Genomic DNA, 21,665 nt, shown 5'->3' with positions numbered 1-21,665 from the left:
ATATTCTATGATTGTCGTTTGTTTTTTCCCAGTCTTGGGGTAAAACTTGTTTATTTATTTGATTTCTGCCTTTATTTAATTTTTGCCTTTATTTAATTTTCGCCTTTATTTTTGCCTTGCCTTTTTATTTTATTTGCCTAATTATTACAATTTTAATTTTTTGATCTGTTTACTTTATTGTATCTGCCCCAAAGCCATGTACAAAAAGTTTTCTACATTTCTTTCCGCCTTTTATTTTCTGTTACCCTTCAAGGGTTTTATTGTAGTAGTAATTAGGTTTATTTTTCTGCCTTTAATTTTCCCGCATCAACAAGTGTTTATTGTAATAGCGTAGGAATATTAAACTGTTCTATTTTCTACGTGGTTAGTAATCCTAGGGAGTACAAGCCTGCAAATTAATTTAGAATCACTAATAATTAAAAGATAAATATTCGAACTGAACTCACGTGATTGGTGCACACACCCACCTTTAAGGTAACCACTCTTATGCTGCCTTCTCGATCAAAAATAGTCAAGTCCCTCGGATGTAGGGATACCTTAGCCTGCTGCCTTCGATTCAAAATCATCATGTCCCTCCGATAAAAGATCATAGTCCCTTCTAGTTGTCTACAATAAATATGATATCATCCCTCAATAAAATGGTGATAGTCCCTTCGAATGCTAAGGTATCTTTAATGTTGCCTAAAATGACTATTATATCCTTCCCTTAGACTACCTGACCTCTTTATGGTAGGGACAGTCTTGTGGCGAACGATTATTCTCGATGACCCTTCGATGACCCGCACATCCAATTGAAAAACTTCATGCCCTCTCATGGTATAGATAGTCCCTTTCGTCCGAAAGACTTAAAGAACGAGAAAGACAATCTTAGGGTAGGTAGTTCTTAAATGCTTGCTCACACATTCAAACTTTCAAATTACTTTTCACACCTCTTTTTCAAAGAATCAAATAAAAAAGGCTACGCTTATTTACAAGCTAGAGTCCTTATTCAAATCTTTTCTAAACACACACTACATTTCTTTTCAAAAAATTCAAACAAACAAGTGAGCTAAGCAATTAAGAGCCCATGGATAACCATGGATACAAAGGGTGCTTTAAACCTTCCCTTTGTATAACTTACCCCCCGAACTCAAAATATTTCAAAGGTCTTTCCTGTTCTTTTTGCCTTTCCAATTGGATAAAATAAAAGTCGGTGGCGACTCTTGCTATCCGCACATTTCAAAAAAAGTCAGTTCACCGTATTACAATGACCAACAATTTTCAACGTAGTGTTCATGGTTAGAAACCTCTGCAGGTGTTTGTTTGCACCTTCAATTATCTTTCCAGTGAAACGATTTCTTTCAAGCTGATTGATTGTGCTTGGATGAAATTGAAAAATTAGGAACATTCACCGGGTGGTTGATAATTGTTACTCTACCACCCGGTGTATTCGCCACACCATAGTCACCAATGAGCCTTTCTTGAGGTTCCCTCATTAATGTTTCTGTATCCGACTCTATATTTGACTTTAAATTGAATCAAAATGATCAGAAACTTCTTACTCTCTTCCTGGTTATGGAATTAGAGGTTATGCGTTTGACTCTTCTAGTCTTGCTTGTTTAGCTTGCTTGAGCCTAGAGTGCAAAGATCTTTCTGGTTCTACGTCAAAAGGTAAATCAGCTGAGGACTTTCCTTGCATACAAAGATTATAAACAGATTAGTGGAATCCAAATAAAATAATAACAATAAAACTGAAAATAAAGTTTTAGTTGACGAGCAACAAAATTTTAATTGAACTTAAAAAAATCTATATTTAGGCACTCCCCGACAACGACGCCAAAATTTGATTGGTAAATTAACAAGTGTACTAATCTTCTAATGTAGTAATAATGAGAAATCCCAAAGTATCGATCTCAAGGACTGCGTGGTGATATAGAGTTATCATTTCAATTCAGTTAAACAAAAGCCTTGGGAGTTTTGGTTTGGATAATTATAAAATAACAAGTAAATAAAATATTGGTTTTACAAATATGAGTAACATGAAAGGGTAAGTGTGTGCAAACCTTAAAGATGTTTACTCCTAAGTCCTTAGTAGCAAACCTTTAAACATTCAATCCTAATCCCAATGTCCTTCGAAATTAGTGATGAAATTAAGCATTAATATTATTAAGAATGTTCCAGTTACTATATGATATCCTTAGTCCTATGTGATATATACTATAGTATAATCGATCAAAGGATTTAACAACGGCAATTCAGCCCTAATTGTTAACCATGAATCAATCCATCTTGGTCAGACAGGGAAAGCATTAAAAACATTGAACGATTAAATCAATTATGAAAAACTAATATATTACTGAAAGTAAGAATTTAAAGTAGTTTACAATGTTAAATCAGGGACACCCCCTAGCATTGGAGGGTTTAGCCACACATATTGTTCAAAATAATTTCAATAAAAAAATTAGAGGATGTGGGATTTGAGGTCGTTTCAGAAAAGGAAAAATTGCTAGAAGTACTGCAAGAAATCAATCCCGTGGGAAATTAATTAGATGGATTGGTAGGGCCTTATGATATGAATAAGGTGTTTACTATTAGGTCATGTTATGGTAAATTTTTGAAGGATCAAGAAGGTGATTCTATTGATCCTACACTGAAATAGGATCTGAAAGTAATTTGGGATTCAAGGGTTCCATCAAAAGTAAAGTTGTTTGGGTGGAGATTATTCATGGATAGACTTCCCACAAGGAAGCAACTTTCTAAAAGGGGTATCATCCATAATACTCATGATAAAGTCTGTGTGTGTTGTTTTACTCAGGAAAAAGACATAAATCATATTATGATACATTGTCCTATGCTAAAAAAAAGGCAGAAGATTGAGGTGTGGTTGGAGGTTGAAATACTTGCGGAAAAAACTGTAGCAGTCAAATTCTGAAGGTGATTTCATTCATAAAAATAGAGGATCAGGGCCGGCCCAAGGGGTAGGCAACCTAGGCCACTGCCTTGGGCCTCTATTTTTTTTCCTTCTATGCATTAGGATTAGTACTAGGTTATGTTATATTAGGATCACTTTACACTTTTTATTGGCTATTAGAGAAAATATAGATGGCATAATTTAATATTTGCATTTAATTTGGAGAGAGAATCAACAAAAATCCTGCAAAGAATAGTAATGGAAGAACTCAAAGTGTTACACATATTATTTTTATTATTTAAATCAATTATTATTATTAACAACAATAATATACATCCAGCAATATGCATTAAGCGACCACCATAAATTTAATATATATACTATTTTTTTGTGTAATATAAATATATTTTTTACTGTAAAAAAATTCAATCATTTTTATTTTACCATTTTATGTCATTACCCCTAATTAATAATAATAATAATAATAGTTATATTAAAATTAATACTTTTTAATTTTAAACTTGTATAAGTAAATATTGAATGAATTTATTTTAACATTTATTGAAAAAAACATATTAAATAAAATCGATTAGAATAATTTAATAAATAATTTTAAGTTTTAAAAAATTAAAAACTAAATTTAAATATTTTATATTAAATTTTACTTAAAATCCGCCTTAGGCCTCAATATATATTGGGCCGGTCCTGAGAGGATGTCAAATAAAAGGGCAGAAGTGTTGTGGTTGACTGTTTGTTGGTGCATCTGGAAACAACGACATATTATTCAATGAAACTGTGGGGGATCTTAAAGAAATATACTTCAATGCCGCGTGGTTTTCTTGCTATATGTGCAAAAGACAGAATAAATTGTAACTTTTATTAATGATTCAAATGTCCAATTCATTATCTTAAACTAGATTACTAGAGTGATATAATAATAGAATCATTTATTTTGTATTGAGTTAGAATACCCCTAAAACTCTCGTTGGAATACAAAGTTGTTATAAAAAAAAAACTTAAAATTTTATTATTATTTCTGTAATTTAATTTTTAATTATATTTCAAACAAGATTGTTTGATTAATAACAATCCAAATTAAAATAAAAAAAAATTAACGATGCAAGAATGTTTAGACATAGAATGTTACAAGGGAGTTCCATTTATTTTATTTCAATCAGTATGGATTTTTTTTATTTAACATGAGTAACTCTACTGATATCTGTTAGTTGGATAAAATGCCTTGAATCAATTGATTTAGGAGTCAACTCTTCACAGTTCACAGCGGTGTATTTTGTGGTATTTTTCATAATAGATATCGCGACATTAAGTACTCTTAAATGGGAAATTAAACTTGTTATTAGTGTGTGACATTAAAAGTTAAGTCTTATATTTTTTTTTATGGGGAATGCTAACGAGTGCCCCTGGTGCACTTGTTAAGAGTTTAAAAAGGTAAGTACTACTTACATTTAATATTTTAAAAATGGAAATAATAGCCTTTTTTAAAGAATAAGAAAGTTTATTTTATTGAAAAATAACATGTATTCAATGTATTGAATATTGAAATAAATCATTTATTTAAGGAATTTTTTTTATATAGAATGCTTAAATAGTGCCCTTGGGGCACTCGTTAACATTACCCTATTTTTATTAATATTATATTTAAGGTGGTTAATACAGTCCATAAATTAGTTAATGAGTTCTCATAAAAAAAAATTAATGTAAAAATTAATTAATACATTTTATAATTTTATGTTAGTGATTCATAAAGTCCGAACAGTACTGCTAAATACTAACGACAACAACCACGAAAAACCCACAACGCCCAACAGCTAAAACCAAGAGCACTAGTAACAAAGCTACCTCGCAGATAGGAACCACCTCCACCTAATAACATGTAAATCACCTTTTCATTTCCAGTGATGCACTTCATATAAGTCCTTCATCGTAAGAATTATTGAGCCTTACTGATACGATCATCTATGGTACTTAAATCCATATTGACTTGATCATGGACTTAGCTTCACTAGTTATGGCATCATCGAAACCCTTGCATCTCTATGTAGCGGCCACAACATCCTTTCACTGTTATCTTCCCTAACCACCATGCTCAATCCCACTCATCGTCTGTCGTGATGTTCGCGCCTCCATTGCACTGGTAGAAGGCATGAACATCTTCAAAGTAACTTTCTGGCAGCTCAGGCGGGGAAGACAAGTTTGCTACACATTTGTACTGTTCCAGGGAATGATTTCATGTCAATACACTTGCAATACTAAAAATTACTGCAACAAAAAGTCGAAAAAATCACCTTGCTCCGCTTGTATTTGTCACGGACAGTTTTCAAGGATGCTGCCCTTCTTGACAAATACAAATCATGTAGAATGGTAGCACAATCTTCCAAATCATCAGATCCATAACCCAAAGATTCATGGAGGGACAAAGTCTGCAATAGATTCAAAACATTAAGTACATTGAAATACTATCCTTTTAGACAATCAAATAGATTATAGTCTCTAACATCAAACATGTAATCTAGGCCAGATAATAAATTTGGCAAGAAAATATTAAGTACATCGAAATACTAGATTATAGTCCATAACATTAAATATTTACCCAAGGATTTACTCGAGGCCGGATAATAAATTTGGCCAGAAATATAACGGAGGCAGCCAATGTAGAAGGCTTAAATTGTAGACACTCGTAGTCAAGCAGGCTCAAATCGGCAAGATAGTTGCACAAATATTTAAACTGGGAATGGGAAGTCTGCAAACAAAAACCAACAATAATTAATATCACTTTGAAAACATTAGACATTATCGACTTGTAATAAAACAACATTTCAACTTACCGTTTGATTCTCACAAGCAATCACAGCAAACGTCCTGAAGTAAAACAAACCAAATGGCAAATGATTAATATAATCAGTACAGCAAAGTTTAGATATTCAAATTTAAGATATGAAAAAAAAAATCCATGCCTTAAAAATGTGATGACATTAGGATTTCCCATTTCATAATTTAGGGACTTGAGTATGCGAGCTTCCATTTCTAAAACCTACATTAAAAGCAATAATTATGAGAAACAAAGCAACAGAGAATAAAACTATAGAAAATTTGACTAAAAAGTAGAGAAATGAGTGTGATACCTCATGCAGTTCATAGGTAGTAATTTGGCAGAACTGTACCGCTCTTGTTGGATTGACTTCTTCATACTTGCTGCATATTTAAAAGTCATGAAATTTTAATGCTTAAGCAAACAAAGAAAACGTTGATAATTTTGATGGAAAAAAAATATTGTTGAGATCTTACGACGCAATGAGCATAGCAGAAATCCCAAGCAACTGAAGCTTGGATGTATTGAGAGATTGGATAGATAGGAATCTGTCAATATAGGAAACAGCTAGATGAAGAGTTTCTGGTAAAAGTTTGTATACATCTGCAACCTCAACTAGCCAATCAACCAATTTTTCTCTCATGTTTGTAGTCATCATGCATCTCTGAACTCTTTCAATGTAATCAATAGCCGGTTTTCGTTTTTCCTCGATCTGAGAAACAAGCAAGAAGACATTAATTTAAAGACACAGAAATTACGCAATGATATAACAGAGATGGCAGTAATAGATTACCTCCATCATGCGAAGATATTCGGAGATGTCGGATACGTAAGGCTCATCAATATGTTGATTGTCACGTTTGGCATTGGTTCTTCGGTTACAAACTGGCTCATCCAAATTGGAAATCTGTATAGGCAGAAAACCAGGAGGAACATCTGGAGTTATAGGCCGAAAAGCAGGAGGAACATCTGGAATTTCATCCGAAACAACTCTCGGCCTTTTTGGATCAAGAGGAGTAAAAGGTGATTCATTGCTGGTTGTTCTTTTCATTGAGCCACCACTCTCCATTTCTCTCTACGGCTATAGTTTACTGAAACACAATGAGAAAGAGATACAAATTTGTAGTTATGATTGAGATTTGAATTTGAATAAGCCTTATGTTTTATAGTAGTTATTTTAGACTTGAAATTTGGCGGAGCTTGGGTTTTGTTATTTATTCTTTTTGAATATGGCGCTCGTTTATTTTCTACTTCATTTAAACCCTAGAATATAATTAAAATATTTCATTATATAAACTTGAGAAAAATCATAATACTACATCCAAATTAACCCTGTCCATATTTATGACACGTATGGTTAAATAGTATTAACATAAAACCATAATTAACTTACCATAACTTAATTAATGAAATTTAATGTTTTTATATAATTTCATGGAAATAATTTAATAAATTACTTACCTTTTATTATAAAATCATTTAGTGTTTATAACTAAAAATAGCTAATATTTATGTTTTTTAAAATATTTTGACAATATAAAATAGGGTTGATTCATAGAGTTCTTTTGACTTAATGTGTGTGACTTGAATAATATTATTATGAAATAAATTTAGATTTAATTTATAACAATTAAATCAAATAAAATATGTATGTATGGTTTATGAAGATTTATTTACTAGAAAATCATAGAGTTTATTCAAACAATTTAGAATAATTAAAATACATATATGTATTATTGTAACCACAACACACTGAAATGTGTTGTTGGCAAAATCAGTTGGATCATCTCAAATCTACTATGATGCGAGAATTAGTTTTGAAGAACCATAAGTTTCTTCAATGCAATAAATTTGTATGTTTCCAAAGAAAAATTTGAGAATTTGAATTTTTATGATATTAATTGTTGCATCGACTAAAAGATCATGCATATGTTTCTACTCACAACCAAAAGTTTGTGAAATTATTTTCTCAATTAATTAGACTAATATCTTGTTTTTTGGATTATTTAGAAATTCATGTATATGTATCACATATATTGTTAAAATTGATATTGAATATCATGTAATAAATATGTTCATAAAAAGACAATGGACATGAAGATCCATTCTTTAGATGTCTAAAGTTAAATATATAGTTGATACTTATGAGATCATGATCAATTATAAATTATATATTTGAAACACCCAAAGAAAAGCTTTGTATGTTTATCTGAGGCAATTTCATCTGAGACAAAAACCAAGACTTGGGAGGCTATGCTTAAATAGGAATATTATCTTGGAGCTCTGGTCAATTTTTTATTTTAGTGGTATGTTGCTTTATTTTTCTAGTTTGAAAGTGTTTATGAAAATGATAAAGTGCTGAAAACAATAAAAAACACAAGGATGTATCTTGGTTTCCGTCACAATCCGAGAGTACTCTAGTCCTTTTTCAACATGAAAGAGATTTTAGTATTGTTAAGACTCATACAAGACCAACACAATCACCAAGAACAATCCTTTTATGATCAACCAAGTTGAAATGAGAACAATCCTCTCAAACTCAACTCTCTTGCTTCCAACAATCCTGGACAACAAGATATACAATCCTGGATGAGATGGATGGAGGCTAGTGTTTTCTCAAGCAAGATGTCGGTGATTGTGAATGGTAGCCCAACGAAGGAATTCTTGGTAGAAAGGGGACTCCGTCAAGGAGATCCTATCTCTCCTTTTCTATTTGTTATAGTGGCGGAAGGTCTAAAGGCCTTGGTTGGAAGAGCGGTGGATAATGGTGATTTTGTTGGTGTTAATGTGAACGGAAAATGTTTTGTTGATATTCTTCAATTTGCCGATGACACACTTTTAATTGGAGATGGGAGTTGGAATCATCTTTGGGCTATTAAGGCGGTCTTACAGAGCTTTGAATTAGTGTCGGGCCTTAGCATTAATTATCACAAGAGCAAGTTGATTGGGATCAACATTAATCCGCACTTTATGGGAGTGGCTACTAATTTCTTAAATTGTAGGGAGGAGGAGAAGGAGTTCAAATTTCTCGGTATTTTAGTTGGCAAAAATCCAAGGAGAATCTCGTCTTGGAAGCCTCTTTTGGATAATGTTAGGAGGAGATTGAATTCTTGGAAAGGGCGGCGGCTTAGTTTTGGAGGGAGGATAACTCTTTTAAAATCGGTGCTAAGTAGTTTGGCGATATTCACTCTTTCTTTTTACAAAGCGCCGAAGATGGTTATATTGGAAATTAATAAAATGCAAAGTAATTTTTTATGGGGAGGGACGGAAGAGAAAAAGAGTATGCATTGGGTGAAGTGGCATGACTTGTGTCTTCCGGTGGAGAAAGGCGGCCTTGGTTTTAGAAGATTGGATCTTTTTAATAAAGCGCTCCTTTTGAAGTGGAATTGGAGGATTTTTGGTGCTTCTAATGAATTGTGGTATAGAATGTTAAAGGCTCGATATGAGGATGTGAATCTTAGGTTGAGTTGTGATTCTTTGATGGTTAAGAAGGATAGGTGTTCGTCGGTGTGGTGGGCGGATCTTGTAGCGTTGGGGAAAGATTTACCGGAGAACTTTTTTACTAACAATTTTCTTTTTCAGGTTGGAGCCGGTCACACTATTTCTTTTTGGAAAGCTCATTGGTTGAATAGTGGTACTTTAAAGGATCTTTTTCCGAATCTTTTCAAGCTTTCTTTGTTGCAAGATGTTTCAATCGGAGCCATGGGTGGATGGATTAATGGGACTTGGACTTGGGGAGATTTAGGAATTCCCGTGAATCAAGCTGTAGACGACGCTGCTGCTCCACCCTCGGATCACATTGCAGCCGCGTTTTCTGACGAAGCTGCTGTTCCGCTTCCTGTTCAATCTGCTGCTCCGGTTTCTGCACAGGCTGGCCGTGTAGCTCTTGATCCGGCTGCTACAGCCTCTCTTCTTAATGCAACCAATCGGATTCCTCAAGCTGTAGGTGAAGCGGCTGTTTCGAGAGGTTCTAATTTGCAGGATTTTGCTGGAAATTCTAACGAGGATTTTTATGGGGCTGCTGCAATAGGAAGGGATATTTGCAGCATTTTACAACTGCTAGCCGATTCATCTTTGTCCGAGTCTTGTGAGGATTTGGCGCTTTGGAAACTTCAACCGGACGGAGTTTACACCGTAGCTTCATGCTATCGCTTTCTTAGTAACGCTCTTGTTCCTTGTGGTCCGGATAACCGTTACGATTTGGCTTTCTTAGATATTTGGAAGGTCGACGCCCCCTTGAAAGTAAAGGCTTTTGGTTGGAGGTGCTTCATCAATAAAGTTCCAACTAAGGATTCTCTTTTGATTAAAGGTATCATTGCTACTACCTCGATTTTGGATTGTGTTTTTTGTACCGAATATAATGAATCTCTCCTTCACTCTTTTCTTTTATGCCGGAATGCCGGTATGGTTTGGAGAGAGATGGCCGAGTGGATCGGGCTAACTTATAAAATTGGGGTAGATTTCAAGGAGTATTTTTTGTACTGGAGCACTTTTTGTCGGTCTAAGAAAGTAAAAAATGCTAAAGTTGGTACCGTTTGGTTAGCTATTTTGTGGACTTTATGGATGCGTAGGAACGATATAATCTTCAACAATGGATCGTGGAATTCGAGGGATGTGGTTTGGAGTTGTAAAACTCTTGTGTGGAGGTGGTCATATATCGGGAAAATTACTCACTCCAATTATAACTTTTATGAGTTTTGCAATAACCCATTGTATTACTTAAGCTAGTTTCAATCGGTTTGTAATTTTCTTTGCTTTTGGCTTCTTGTTGTTGTAATCTTGAACGGTTGGAGTTTTTAATATATTACTTGATTTCAAAAAAAAAAAAAAAATTAATGAAATTTAATGTTTTTATATAATTTCATGGAAATAATTTAATAAATTACTTACCTTTTATTATAAAATCATTTAGTGTTTATAACTAAAAATAGCTAATATTTATGTTTTTTAAAATATTTTGACAATATAAAATAGGGTTGATTCATAGAGTTCTTTTGACTTAATGTGTGTGACTTGAATAATATTATTATGAAATAAGTTTAGATTTAATTTATAACAATTAAATCAAATAAAATATGTATGTATGGTTTATGAAGATTTATTTACTAGAAAATCATAGAGTTTATTCAAACAATTTAGAATAATTAAAATACATATATGTATTATTGTAACCACAACACACTGAAATGTGTTGTTGGCAAAATCAGTTGGATCATCTCAAATCTACTATGATGCGAGAATTAGTTTTGAAGAACCATAAGTTTCTTCAATGCAATAAATTTGTATGTTTCCAAAGAAAAATTTGAGAATTTGAATTTTTATGATATTAATTGTTGCATCTACTAAAAGATCATGCATATGTTTCTACTCACAACCAAAAGTTTGTGAAATTATTTTCTCAATTAATTAAACTAATATCTTGTTTTTTGGATTATTTAGAAATTCATGTATATGTATCACATATATTGTTAAAATTGATATTGAATATCATGTAATAAATATGTTCATAAAAAGACAATGGACATGAAGATCCATTCTTTAGATGTCTAAAGTTAAATATATAGTTGATACTTATGAGATCATCAATTATAAATTATATATTTGAAACACCCAAAGAAAAGCTTTGTATGTTTATCTGAGGCAATTTCATCTGAGACAAAAACCAAGACTTGGGAGGCTATGCTTAAATAGGAATATTATCTTGGAGCTCTGGTCAATTTTTTATTTTAGTGGTATGTTGCTTTATTTTTCTAGTTTGAAAGTGTTTATGAAAATGATAAAGTGCTGAAAACAATAAAAAACACAAGGATGTATCTTGGTTTCCGTCACAATCCGAGAGTACTCTAGTCCTTTTTCAACATGAAAGAGATTTTAGTATTGTTAAGACTCATACAAGACCAACACAATCAGCAAGAACAATCCTTTTATGATCAACCAAGTTGAAATGAGAACAATCCTCTCAAACTCAACTCTCTTGCTTCCAACAATCCTGGACAACAAGATATACAAACCAATCAAGTAGACAAAGAAAATAGTTCTTTCTTTTCCACTCTCTTGTATCCAACAATCCTGGACAACAAGGTATTACAACCAAATCTAAAAATTATTTAAGTAACGAAAGTAGATGAATATTTATCAATCACTAGGATTGATCTTCTCTTTCAAACAAGCAATTTACAATTATATAATAGTGCTCAAGTGTTTTATGAATGAGTGAGAAATGTTTCTGAATTGATATGAAACAATGTGCAAAAAATTCTCAATGAAATAATCGTTCAGCTGAGAGGGAGAAATGAATTCGTTGAGGTAAGGGGGGAGAAATGAATTTTTCTTAAAAGAAATTGTACTCTTTTTCCTACACTAGATTTTTTCCCACTGAATTTTTTCTAGTAAGGTTTTAACGAGCCATATCCTGAACAAACATCAAGGAGGACTATTATGAATAATGAATTATTATCTCCCTATAAATTTCTTTCTTATTTGTAATAATGTGTATTGATTAATAACAAGGTAGTTCCTTCACAAAGAATGTTGTATTTTTTTCCTTCACTAGAACTTTTTCACTGAGTTTTTTCTAATAAGGTTTTAACGAGACTTATTCTTTATGGACATCCAAGGAAGAGTGTTATAAACGGTATGATTATGGATGTCCATCAATTAAGAAATTTCAGGTTAATTTTCCATTTATTAGATATGTCCTATGAATATGACTCATATTGTATCAGAATCTCTCACATTCCGAATATGATTAATAGAATATATTCTCTTCTTCTCTCTTTCTTCTATTGTTTTATTCTGTTTCATGATAATTATTTATTGTTTTTTGATTTTTTATTTTTTTTAGGTATTTCAATTTTTATGTTAATTGGAATAATTGATGATATTTTAATGTTATATTAGTTATTATTTTGGATTGAAGATAAATTATATTAATAATGTCATGATTTATATTGTAAAATCATTCATTTTTAAATAATGATGACAATTTAGATTAAAAATTTAAATGATATTAATTTAAAATAAAATTAAAAATTAATAATCATTGAATATTTTGGTTACCAAATCCAAGTGGGTCGGTTGTACGTAACTGTTTTTGAGGAATAATAAAAGTTATATATTCTCCAAAAAAAATAATTGAAATTGTTGTTAAAAGAATCATTTTATAACGATTATTAACATTATGTTGTATAAAAAAAGGCAACAATAATTATTGTTGTGAAAACAGTTATGACAACGATATCAAATTTCATTACAAAACTTTTTACAGCGACATGTATACCAATGACATGCAACGGAATTTTTTTCGTGGTAAAAAATACAATTTGCAGCAACTTTGTGTTTTTCTCAACAATTGTTATCGCTGTGAAAAATCATTTTTCTTTATATATATATATATATATATATATATATATATATATATATCATATTTGCTTTTAGAAAATATCATTTTAATCCATGTAATATATAAATTTATAAAGTATAATGAAATAAAGATGCCTAAAAAAACAAAACTAGATTTATGGAAAATCTATAGTTTTATGGGCGTGTTTGTTTCGGTGCTAGAAAAAAGGTTTATGAGAACTTGAGACAGGAAATCATTATTCTTTTATTTCATAAAAATACTTTGGAATATACAGATGAAATTTTAAGGGTCTGTTTGGGAAAATTAAGGGTTGACTGATAAGCTAGCTGATAGCTTATGGCTGATGGCTGATGACTGATAGCTTATAATTGATGGTTGAGTTGATAGCTGATAAGTTAATTGAAGTGTTTGGTTAAATTAGTTGCTTAACTAACTTATAAATGTAAGTTGACATAAAAGATATTTAATACATGGTTATTACGTTTTAAACTAAAATACATTATAAAGGATAAAGGTAGATTTTTGGTAAAATAATAAGGATAAAAAAACATAAGCTATAATCTATAAGTTAAAACGTTATTTGAAATAGCTTTTGAAAAATAAGTTATAAGCTAGCAAAATAAGCTATAAGCCCGTGATGAAAATACTGTCACCAAACATATCTAAATTGTCTTATGAGCTTATAAGCTATAAGATATATAAACTATAAGCTCAAAAAATGTCTTACCAAACATAGACTAAATACTTATTCTTGTGTCAAAGTGTGAGAATCGTATATTCTCATGAGAATAAACAATAAGTAACAATAACTACCCAATTTCTTATTATCTTAACATATTATTTTATATTTTTAAAATTATAAATAAAAAAAATTAAAAAAATTTTCTAAAAACCTTAATTATTTACCAAACAAATTGATGGGACTTAAATTTCCGACATTAAGATTTTTAGAAATGACATTTTTGAGATTATAATTTTAATCTGTCAAAAAACGTGCACGCCCTATATATTATTGGATTAAGAGAGCAAAAATAGCAACAAGTTCAACAACAACGAAACCACAATGTAAATTAAGGAAAGTAACCGAACCGAGTCGTGAATTAGATTCACTGTCCTAGAGAGTTTTATTCAGGTACTATGCTAAACACTCTGGTTGTAGAAATCAGGAACTCAAGAACTAGCGAGAATTTCAAATATATTTTCCAGGAACAAAGAAGGGAGGAGAAGAAGATAATTTTCTGGTATCTTATTTAATGAGAAATAAGCAAACTATTTATAGGACAAAATTAGTGAACAACAAGGTAGAGGTAGGAACTAAATGATGGGCAGCAAAGTTTAATAACTTGGACGACAGCACAACAAACTACATTGATTTAGTCAAAGTGGATGGTGCAAAGTTTAATAACTTGGACGACAACACATCAAACCATACTAATTTAGTAATAAACTTCTACTGGTGGAAGTTGTTCTTAAAAAGTTGTAGTAGTGTTTTGGTCTGATTTTGCACTAAACTTCCACTAGTGGAAGTTGTTCTTAAAAAAGCTGCAGTAGTATTTTGGTCTGATTTTGCACTAACTTCCACTGGTGGAGGATGGAATTTAAAATACACTAATTTTCCAAAAATCCCCCACATACTTCAAAGTTCCAAATAAAGGGTTTAAGGAGGAAATTTCATGGACAATTTTCGAAAATGTAATTTTTTTAGTCTAGTGCCTTTTGGGTTATGAACCAGTGCCTAGACTAATAATACTTAACTCACAAGTGAATAGGTGAAGCAAGCTCTATGAACCAGTACACTTTGGTGTGTGCTAGAGGCCTTACCAGTCATTACACCCCCACAATTTCTTGCTGACATCGCCGTTGTGCGCCAACTCGACCATGCGCCTGCTTGGCGTTCAAGAGTGTTATAAAGATTTGCCAAATCTCATGCAAGCAGCTCCACTTAACACTCATATATGTGAATTCATCAAGTATATATATGATGCACTTCATATACTACCCATAAGGGCTATGGAAATCAATAAAAGCTCCTAAGCTTATCCTCTACTAATGCACCTCAGCACTCCATAGTAGGAATGGATATTAGTGATGTCAGTTCAGTAAATAACTTATTATTACCCATATGAACCTTCTTTATAGGATCTCTAATAACAAAGGTTGGGGTTACCATTATTTACCAAATTCAAATTGGATCAAGTCCCATTCCTTTCAATGATTCATAAATCATTTTTCTACCCAAGGGTTTAGTCAGAGGTCAGCCAAATTTACCTCTGATTTCACATAATCTATGAAAATTATTCCATCTTTCAACAGGTGTTTTACCATATTGTGTCTTAATCAAACATGTCGATTATTTTCATTGAATGTCTTGTTCTTAGCAATTGCAATTGAGGACTGGTTATCACAATGTATTGACATTGATGGAGTGGGTTTTATTCCAAATGAAATGTATGATAAAAAGTTTCTCAACCACTCAGCTTCACTACCAGCCATCTCCAGAGCTAAAAACTCTGATTCCATTATGGATCAGGCTATAATAAATTGCTTGGCTGATTTCCAAATAACTGCACCACCACCAATTGTGAATATATAACCATTAGTGGATTTTATCTCGTCTGAATTCGAGATCCAATTGGAATCATTGTAACCTTCCAGGATAGCGGGGAATCGATTGTACTTGATACCATAATTCATATATAGTACTTCATAATTCTTGCAAGCGCTTCCCAATGATGCTCATTGGGGCTATGAGTACACCTATTCAATCTGCTCACAACATAAGCTATATATCAAGTCTAGAAAAGTATTATAATCTGCAATTAAAATTGTATTTAAATTTTTTTTCATTAATATTTAGTTTTTTTTAATAATATCAAAAGCAGACAGACCCTCTATCATTATCATGGGTGTAAGCGGATAAATAAAATCCAATTAAACCAACAATCCAAACCAAACCAAACCAAAATTAGATCGATTATTATTGGTTTGGTTCAAAAATCGAACCAACCCAATAAAAACCAATGTGGTTTGGTTTGGTTCTAGGTTTTAATTTTTAGGAACCACCAAACCGATGAACCGAACCAATGGAAATAATGATGCTCTAAATATTTTATTCTACCCATCAATAAACTCAAATTTTTTATCGGTCCAACCATTATCCATCTTTGTTTACACTTTCTTTATTTAGCAAAACACACATCTATAACCAAACTCTAAAGCATAGAAAGTAGAAACCATAAGTCGCAAAAAATATGCTTTCACAGAACTACTGCTCTTGCTGTCCACAACTATTGTTCCTTTCACTATCGTCATTCTGATATGTTATTGTCGTCTTCTTCGTGTTCAAGTTCTCTTTGTTAATTTTCATATATTTTGTTTCTTCTTCTTTTTCTTCATCAAAATTCATTCAGGTTTTGTTACTAAATAGTTTTGATGCGTGTTTGAGGTGTGAAACATGTTAATGAATATGTGTTTTGTTATATTCGATATGTTAAGCTTTGAAATCCCTTTCCAATTTTCTGATGCTAAGTATTAACCTTTATATTTGATAGTGAACTTATTTCATGATGCAATGGAAATCATGTCACTATTTCGTATGGATTAAGAGCAACTTGTAATTTATTTGAACAAATATAGCATGAAATAAATAACATGAAATTTATTATTTTAAAAAATAATAGTATAAAATATACCAAAAAATACGATAATGGAGAATATACAGATGAATATAATATTTTAAAAAAATAATAGTATAAAATACACCAAAAAACACGATAATGGAGAATATATGGATGAATATAATGTTTTAAAAAATAAACATTGTAAACCGATCAACCAAACTGAACCGAACCAAATCGACTAGTTTGATTCGGTTCCATTTTAAAAAAATGTTGAAAACCGAACCAAACCAAACCGATGGAAATATCATTAGTTCGGACCTTTTTTTAACCAAAAATCGGTCCAAATCGATCCAATTACACCCCTAATCATCATCCTTGAGGATGAATACAAAGTTGGATTTGATGAATGTAAGAATAATTTCATGGTAGAATGTTATGGCCAAAAGGATCCACACTGCTTACGGTTGTTGTGTTGCGAAAGAAGCTTAATCTTGTGTTGTCTGGGGTGAAAAATGGGGTAGTTCAGTCTTTGGGGAAATGCTACTATGAATTCACGTTCTCAATTACTGAGGATATACGTAGATTTAGGGCTTGAGGATCAATCAATCTAAACCTTAAATCTTTGAAGCTCTTGTCTTGGACAAGAGGTTTTAACCCAACATTACAAAACAAAACTTCTGCTCAAGTTTGGATTAGGGATGTCAATTTGCATCTGTGAATGGAGATCCCTATGGGGATTATCTGTTTGGAGCACAGAAGTTGGAGATTTTTTCCCTATGGGGACGAGGATGTAGGGAAAAGTTTCCCCGATGACACTTTGGGGAGGGGATTGGGAAAATACCCTCTGCCCCGTGGATTCCCCGACTCCGACCATATTATTTAACTTTTATATTTTGTATATTACATAATATATAATTATAAAATTTTACATAAAAAATATTAATGTAATAAAATAATGAAGAGTCATTGGTGTAACATTTTATTTTTATGTGTTATTTTATAATGTATTGTTTCACTACCCAATTATCTAACTCTAAAAAGTGCACCCAATACATAGAATGTACACACCGTCTCCTTATTTTCTTTTCTCAATTATCTTTGCCTTCTTCATTTATCATCTTCTCTATTCTCTCCATCATCACAACAACAACTCTTTTTGTTCATTGTGTTTATGGTAATTACTCTTCAAATATATGGTAATAACGAAATACTAGTGTCATAGTTTTGATAAAAAAGTATAGAAATTTTCTAGAGATTAGATCTCCGTGGGGATGGGTATGGGGGGAAATATCCCCCCGTGGCGTAGATTAGGGATGGTGATGGGGAATAAATTAGGGGTGGGCGGGAAGCAGGAAAGCATCCTCCGAGCATTCCCTGTCCCGTTGACATCCCTAGTTTGGATGCGATTTTTAGGGGTTTCTCGGGAGTATTGGAGACTCCATATTTTATTTTCTATCGCAAGATGTGTAGGGACCTCTGTCTACATTGGTTCTGCATCTTCCAAACCAAAGGTGGACAGAACTTTTAGTCATTTTCTAAGACTGCTTGTTGATATGGATTTAGCAATGCCTCTGAACCATAATGTGTTGGTGGAAAGAGAATGATTCGACTTCCTCTTTGATATTGAGTATGAGAATCTACCCGATTTCTGTAGTCATTTCAAGAAGACAGGTCATGTAGTGTAAGAGTGCAAGCTGCTGAGAAAACATCACAATATACAAATCCCAAGTATCAAGAACCTACTGGGCAGAAATATGGGCTAAACTCCCCTGAGGCTGTTGTCAATCAGTTTGTTGAGGATGAAGGGGTTGCGGTTGTTGATCAAAACAATGTCGGGTCTGTTGATAATATTGATACTGAATACATTGGAGATGCTGTTGTTGTTGTTCTACATTATGTTAATGAGGTAGCAAGAGTTGTTGAAGAACCTACCACAGTTTGTGTAACACCCTTATAAAACCCCACGATTTTCATAAATATTTTTAATAAATAAATAAACGTAAAGCAAAGCAAGAATGTCACATCTTCATAAAACCTCACATAACAATTAATCATGCTCCGTAACACGGGTTGTAAAACATTTAAAGATAAATAGCATCTTTAGGACCATTAATCAAATTATTTCAAACTCCGCGGGGGAATAAATATTTATTTGAAACTTATTCATAAATTAATCATTACCATGAAATGTAGTTCAAACATCGATAAAATCATCATACTTCGTGATTATAAAAGTAATACAAAATCTTCGAAATAACAAAATGCTCAAGGTTCACAACTAATTGATCCCAATCCCGATGTTACATATCAGAGCAAGACCCACTAGATTCAACGAAACTAAATAGCGCACTCCGAAGCTACCTCTTATGGCCAGGCCCATCTTGTTTTTCAAATGGCTGGCCTCATCTCTTAACAATTTTCAAATGGCTTGCAATCCTTGCTTGAGTTTACCCATAGCTTTTCAAGACACGCTTCAAATTCTAAGCGAGGGTCGGGTAATCAGCTTGCTTTGGATAGAAACAATGGAAAGGAATTGAATGTGTTTTTTTATGTGCAAAATGACTTTTATGAAATGCAACGTTATGCTATACGTGGATGCACAAAGGTATGCATCAGGTGGTTTCAAAAATTCTGCGTATAGTTTCTCATGGTAGAAGGATTATGAGTGATATCCAACCAGTATTCCCCTCAAAAGTAGGCTCTAGGGTTTAAGAAAGTTCCTAGAGTTATGGATCTTGTTTGAAAATACTGTCACCATAATGAATACTCGTAAAAGTAAAATACCCTCTATAGGATCTCTTCTAGGTAAGGTCTTTTGCATAAACCAAAACGAGTCTTACATCTTGAAGTTCAACACTATATAACCATCGACTCCAAGGTTCTAGATAAAGTTCTCAAAATCATATATCCTATTTGAAAATATTACCAGCATAACGACTGCTCAATAGACAGTAATACCTCCAAAAGAATATATTCTGAATAAGTTCTTTGCATCAACCAAGTGAGACCTACGTCTCGAAGGTTAACACTACACAACCATCAGTCATAATAACGAGTTCACGGTTCTAAATAAAAGGTTCCTAGAGTCACAAATCCTGTTTTAAAATATTACCGCCATAACGAATACTCATTAGATAGTAATACCTTTATGAGGAACTACTCTAGGCGAGGTCTCTGTGCCAATCAAACGATTCCTATCATATTTTTGAACTAGTAGCGGGGTGAGTTGCTTTGTCCTTCCGTAAATGTGTTCTTGTAATTTTGTGGATTGTTGTTTGTGCAGGTTTCCTTGGATTCAAGAGAGTAACTCAGTCGGAATTCCGACTTCTGTGGTTTTCCTCTTTTTTCTTTTACAGTTTGTGGTGGGTTGTTTAGTTGTGTATTTCCTTGTGTTTTTTTGTTGTTTTTGTCCCAGAGTTAGTACTCCTTATGCCTCATTTTCTCAAATGGCTTAACCGGTAGTGCAACCTCTTCAGGCTTTTTCTGATTTTCTCTCACTTCCAGATCTACCTCTATGACAAAGTTATCATCTATTGCCTATTCTTCTTCATATACTTACACTTTCTGGCTTCTTGTTGTGACAACATTAACATTCTCTTAATTTTTTGGATTTTTCACAGTTGAGCTCGGAACAGTATCATGTGCATGCAGAGATAGATGTTGTGCTATCTGACCCACTTGAACTTAAAGATTTTTGATTGAAGGTTCCCGTGGTTGCTTCTTGTCTCTTCTTGAAACTAAGAACTGTGTGCAACCATTTTCTCTATAGCTACTTCCATTTCTGTCTTTTGTGGAACTTGTTATTATTATTTCCAGGAGAAGTCTGGATGATTCTTCCACCCCGGATTATAGGTGTTTGAATACGATTAGTTTTACTTTAAGAACTTGATCTCTTCAATTTGTTGTGGAGTTGCAAAGCAGTACACAGTTTGGTGAGGTCCATTACAAATCCTACAACTGACAGTCTGAGCAGGTTGAACTTGAGCTACCTGTTGTGAACCTATATTCATAGCCTTCATTTTCTTTTCAATTTCTGCAGCTATTGTATCTTTTACACAAATTTCATTGGTTTCCAACTTCACATCAATAACTCCCTCAAGTTTGCTAGTACACATGTCATACAACTCCAAATGCTCATTTTAAAATATCGCTTCAATGATCTTCTTAATACTAGTGGATGTTGAGAAATTAGTCGAGCCACCGACTGCTGTATCGATCAACTACTTTGTATGAGTTGGGCACACCACGAGGATCCTTTTGAATATTTTGTAGGCATCTCCTAAAGACTCACTCTCCTTCTTTTTGAAGTTCAGGATTTCATACCTCTTTCTTAGAAATACCAATGATGGAAAATACTCATTCAAGAAATCCTTTTCCATCTCTTCCCATGATGTAATACTGCCCGCCGGGAGACAATATAACCATTCTTTTTCCTTTTCAGCTAATGTAAAAGGTATCCTTCTTGCTTCTTCAGCATGACTGTCATACCCCAAAATTTGCCCATCTCATTTTACTTCCCAAGCTCATACCAAGACTCAAGATTCAAAGACACATTCTCCTAAACAATGGCTCAATAAACTAGGGTTTTGATTCTTCTGAAGAAACTTAATAAATCAAGATCCCCAATGCATTTCATATGGCTTATGATGTTTCAAACTATCTCCATGACAAAATCCAGGCTTCAATTCTAAGGATTGACCAGTCAATTGCTCAGAAAATCAACAGTCGACTAGTTTGACCTAAAAGTCAACTATGGTCAAAGTACAGTCAAAACTCCTGATTTTTTTGTCACCAACCTAATTTTTAAGTATCATTCATCATTTGATCAAGGATTTATCATGATTCATCAAGAAAATTTCAGAAATCAACAAAATCCAAAGTTTCTAAATTAGGGTTTCATAGAAGAAAGTCAACTGAACTTTGACCAGCCATAACTGTCACATGGAACATCAGAAATTTCCC

General features: G+C 32.7%; 1 protein-coding gene across 1 annotated transcript; it reads right to left on the bottom strand.

Moving 5' to 3' along the window:
- Positions 1-4,997: 4,997 nt before the first annotated feature.
- LOC131657797 (G2/mitotic-specific cyclin C13-1-like) lies at positions 4,998-6,609 on the bottom strand. Its single transcript, XM_058927156.1, has 7 exons — positions 6,514-6,609; positions 6,197-6,432; positions 6,034-6,103; positions 5,817-5,942; positions 5,502-5,651; positions 5,197-5,331; positions 4,998-5,120 (listed from the first exon to the last, which is right to left on the bottom strand). Exons 1-7 carry the CDS (start codon positions 6,520-6,522, stop codon positions 4,998-5,000), a joined length of 849 nt encoding a protein of 282 aa, XP_058783139.1. The 5' UTR covers positions 6,523-6,609.
- Between the last annotated feature and the right edge of the window lie 15,056 nt (positions 6,610-21,665).

This window comes from Vicia villosa, linkage group LG3 (assembly GCF_029867415.1).
Source record: "Vicia villosa cultivar HV-30 ecotype Madison, WI linkage group LG3, Vvil1.0, whole genome shotgun sequence".
In the NCBI taxonomy this organism is placed as follows: Eukaryota; Viridiplantae; Streptophyta; class Magnoliopsida; order Fabales; family Fabaceae; genus Vicia; species Vicia villosa.
Note: the sequence above shows the minus strand (reverse complement) of the source record. Positions and strands in the feature narration are given on the sequence as shown.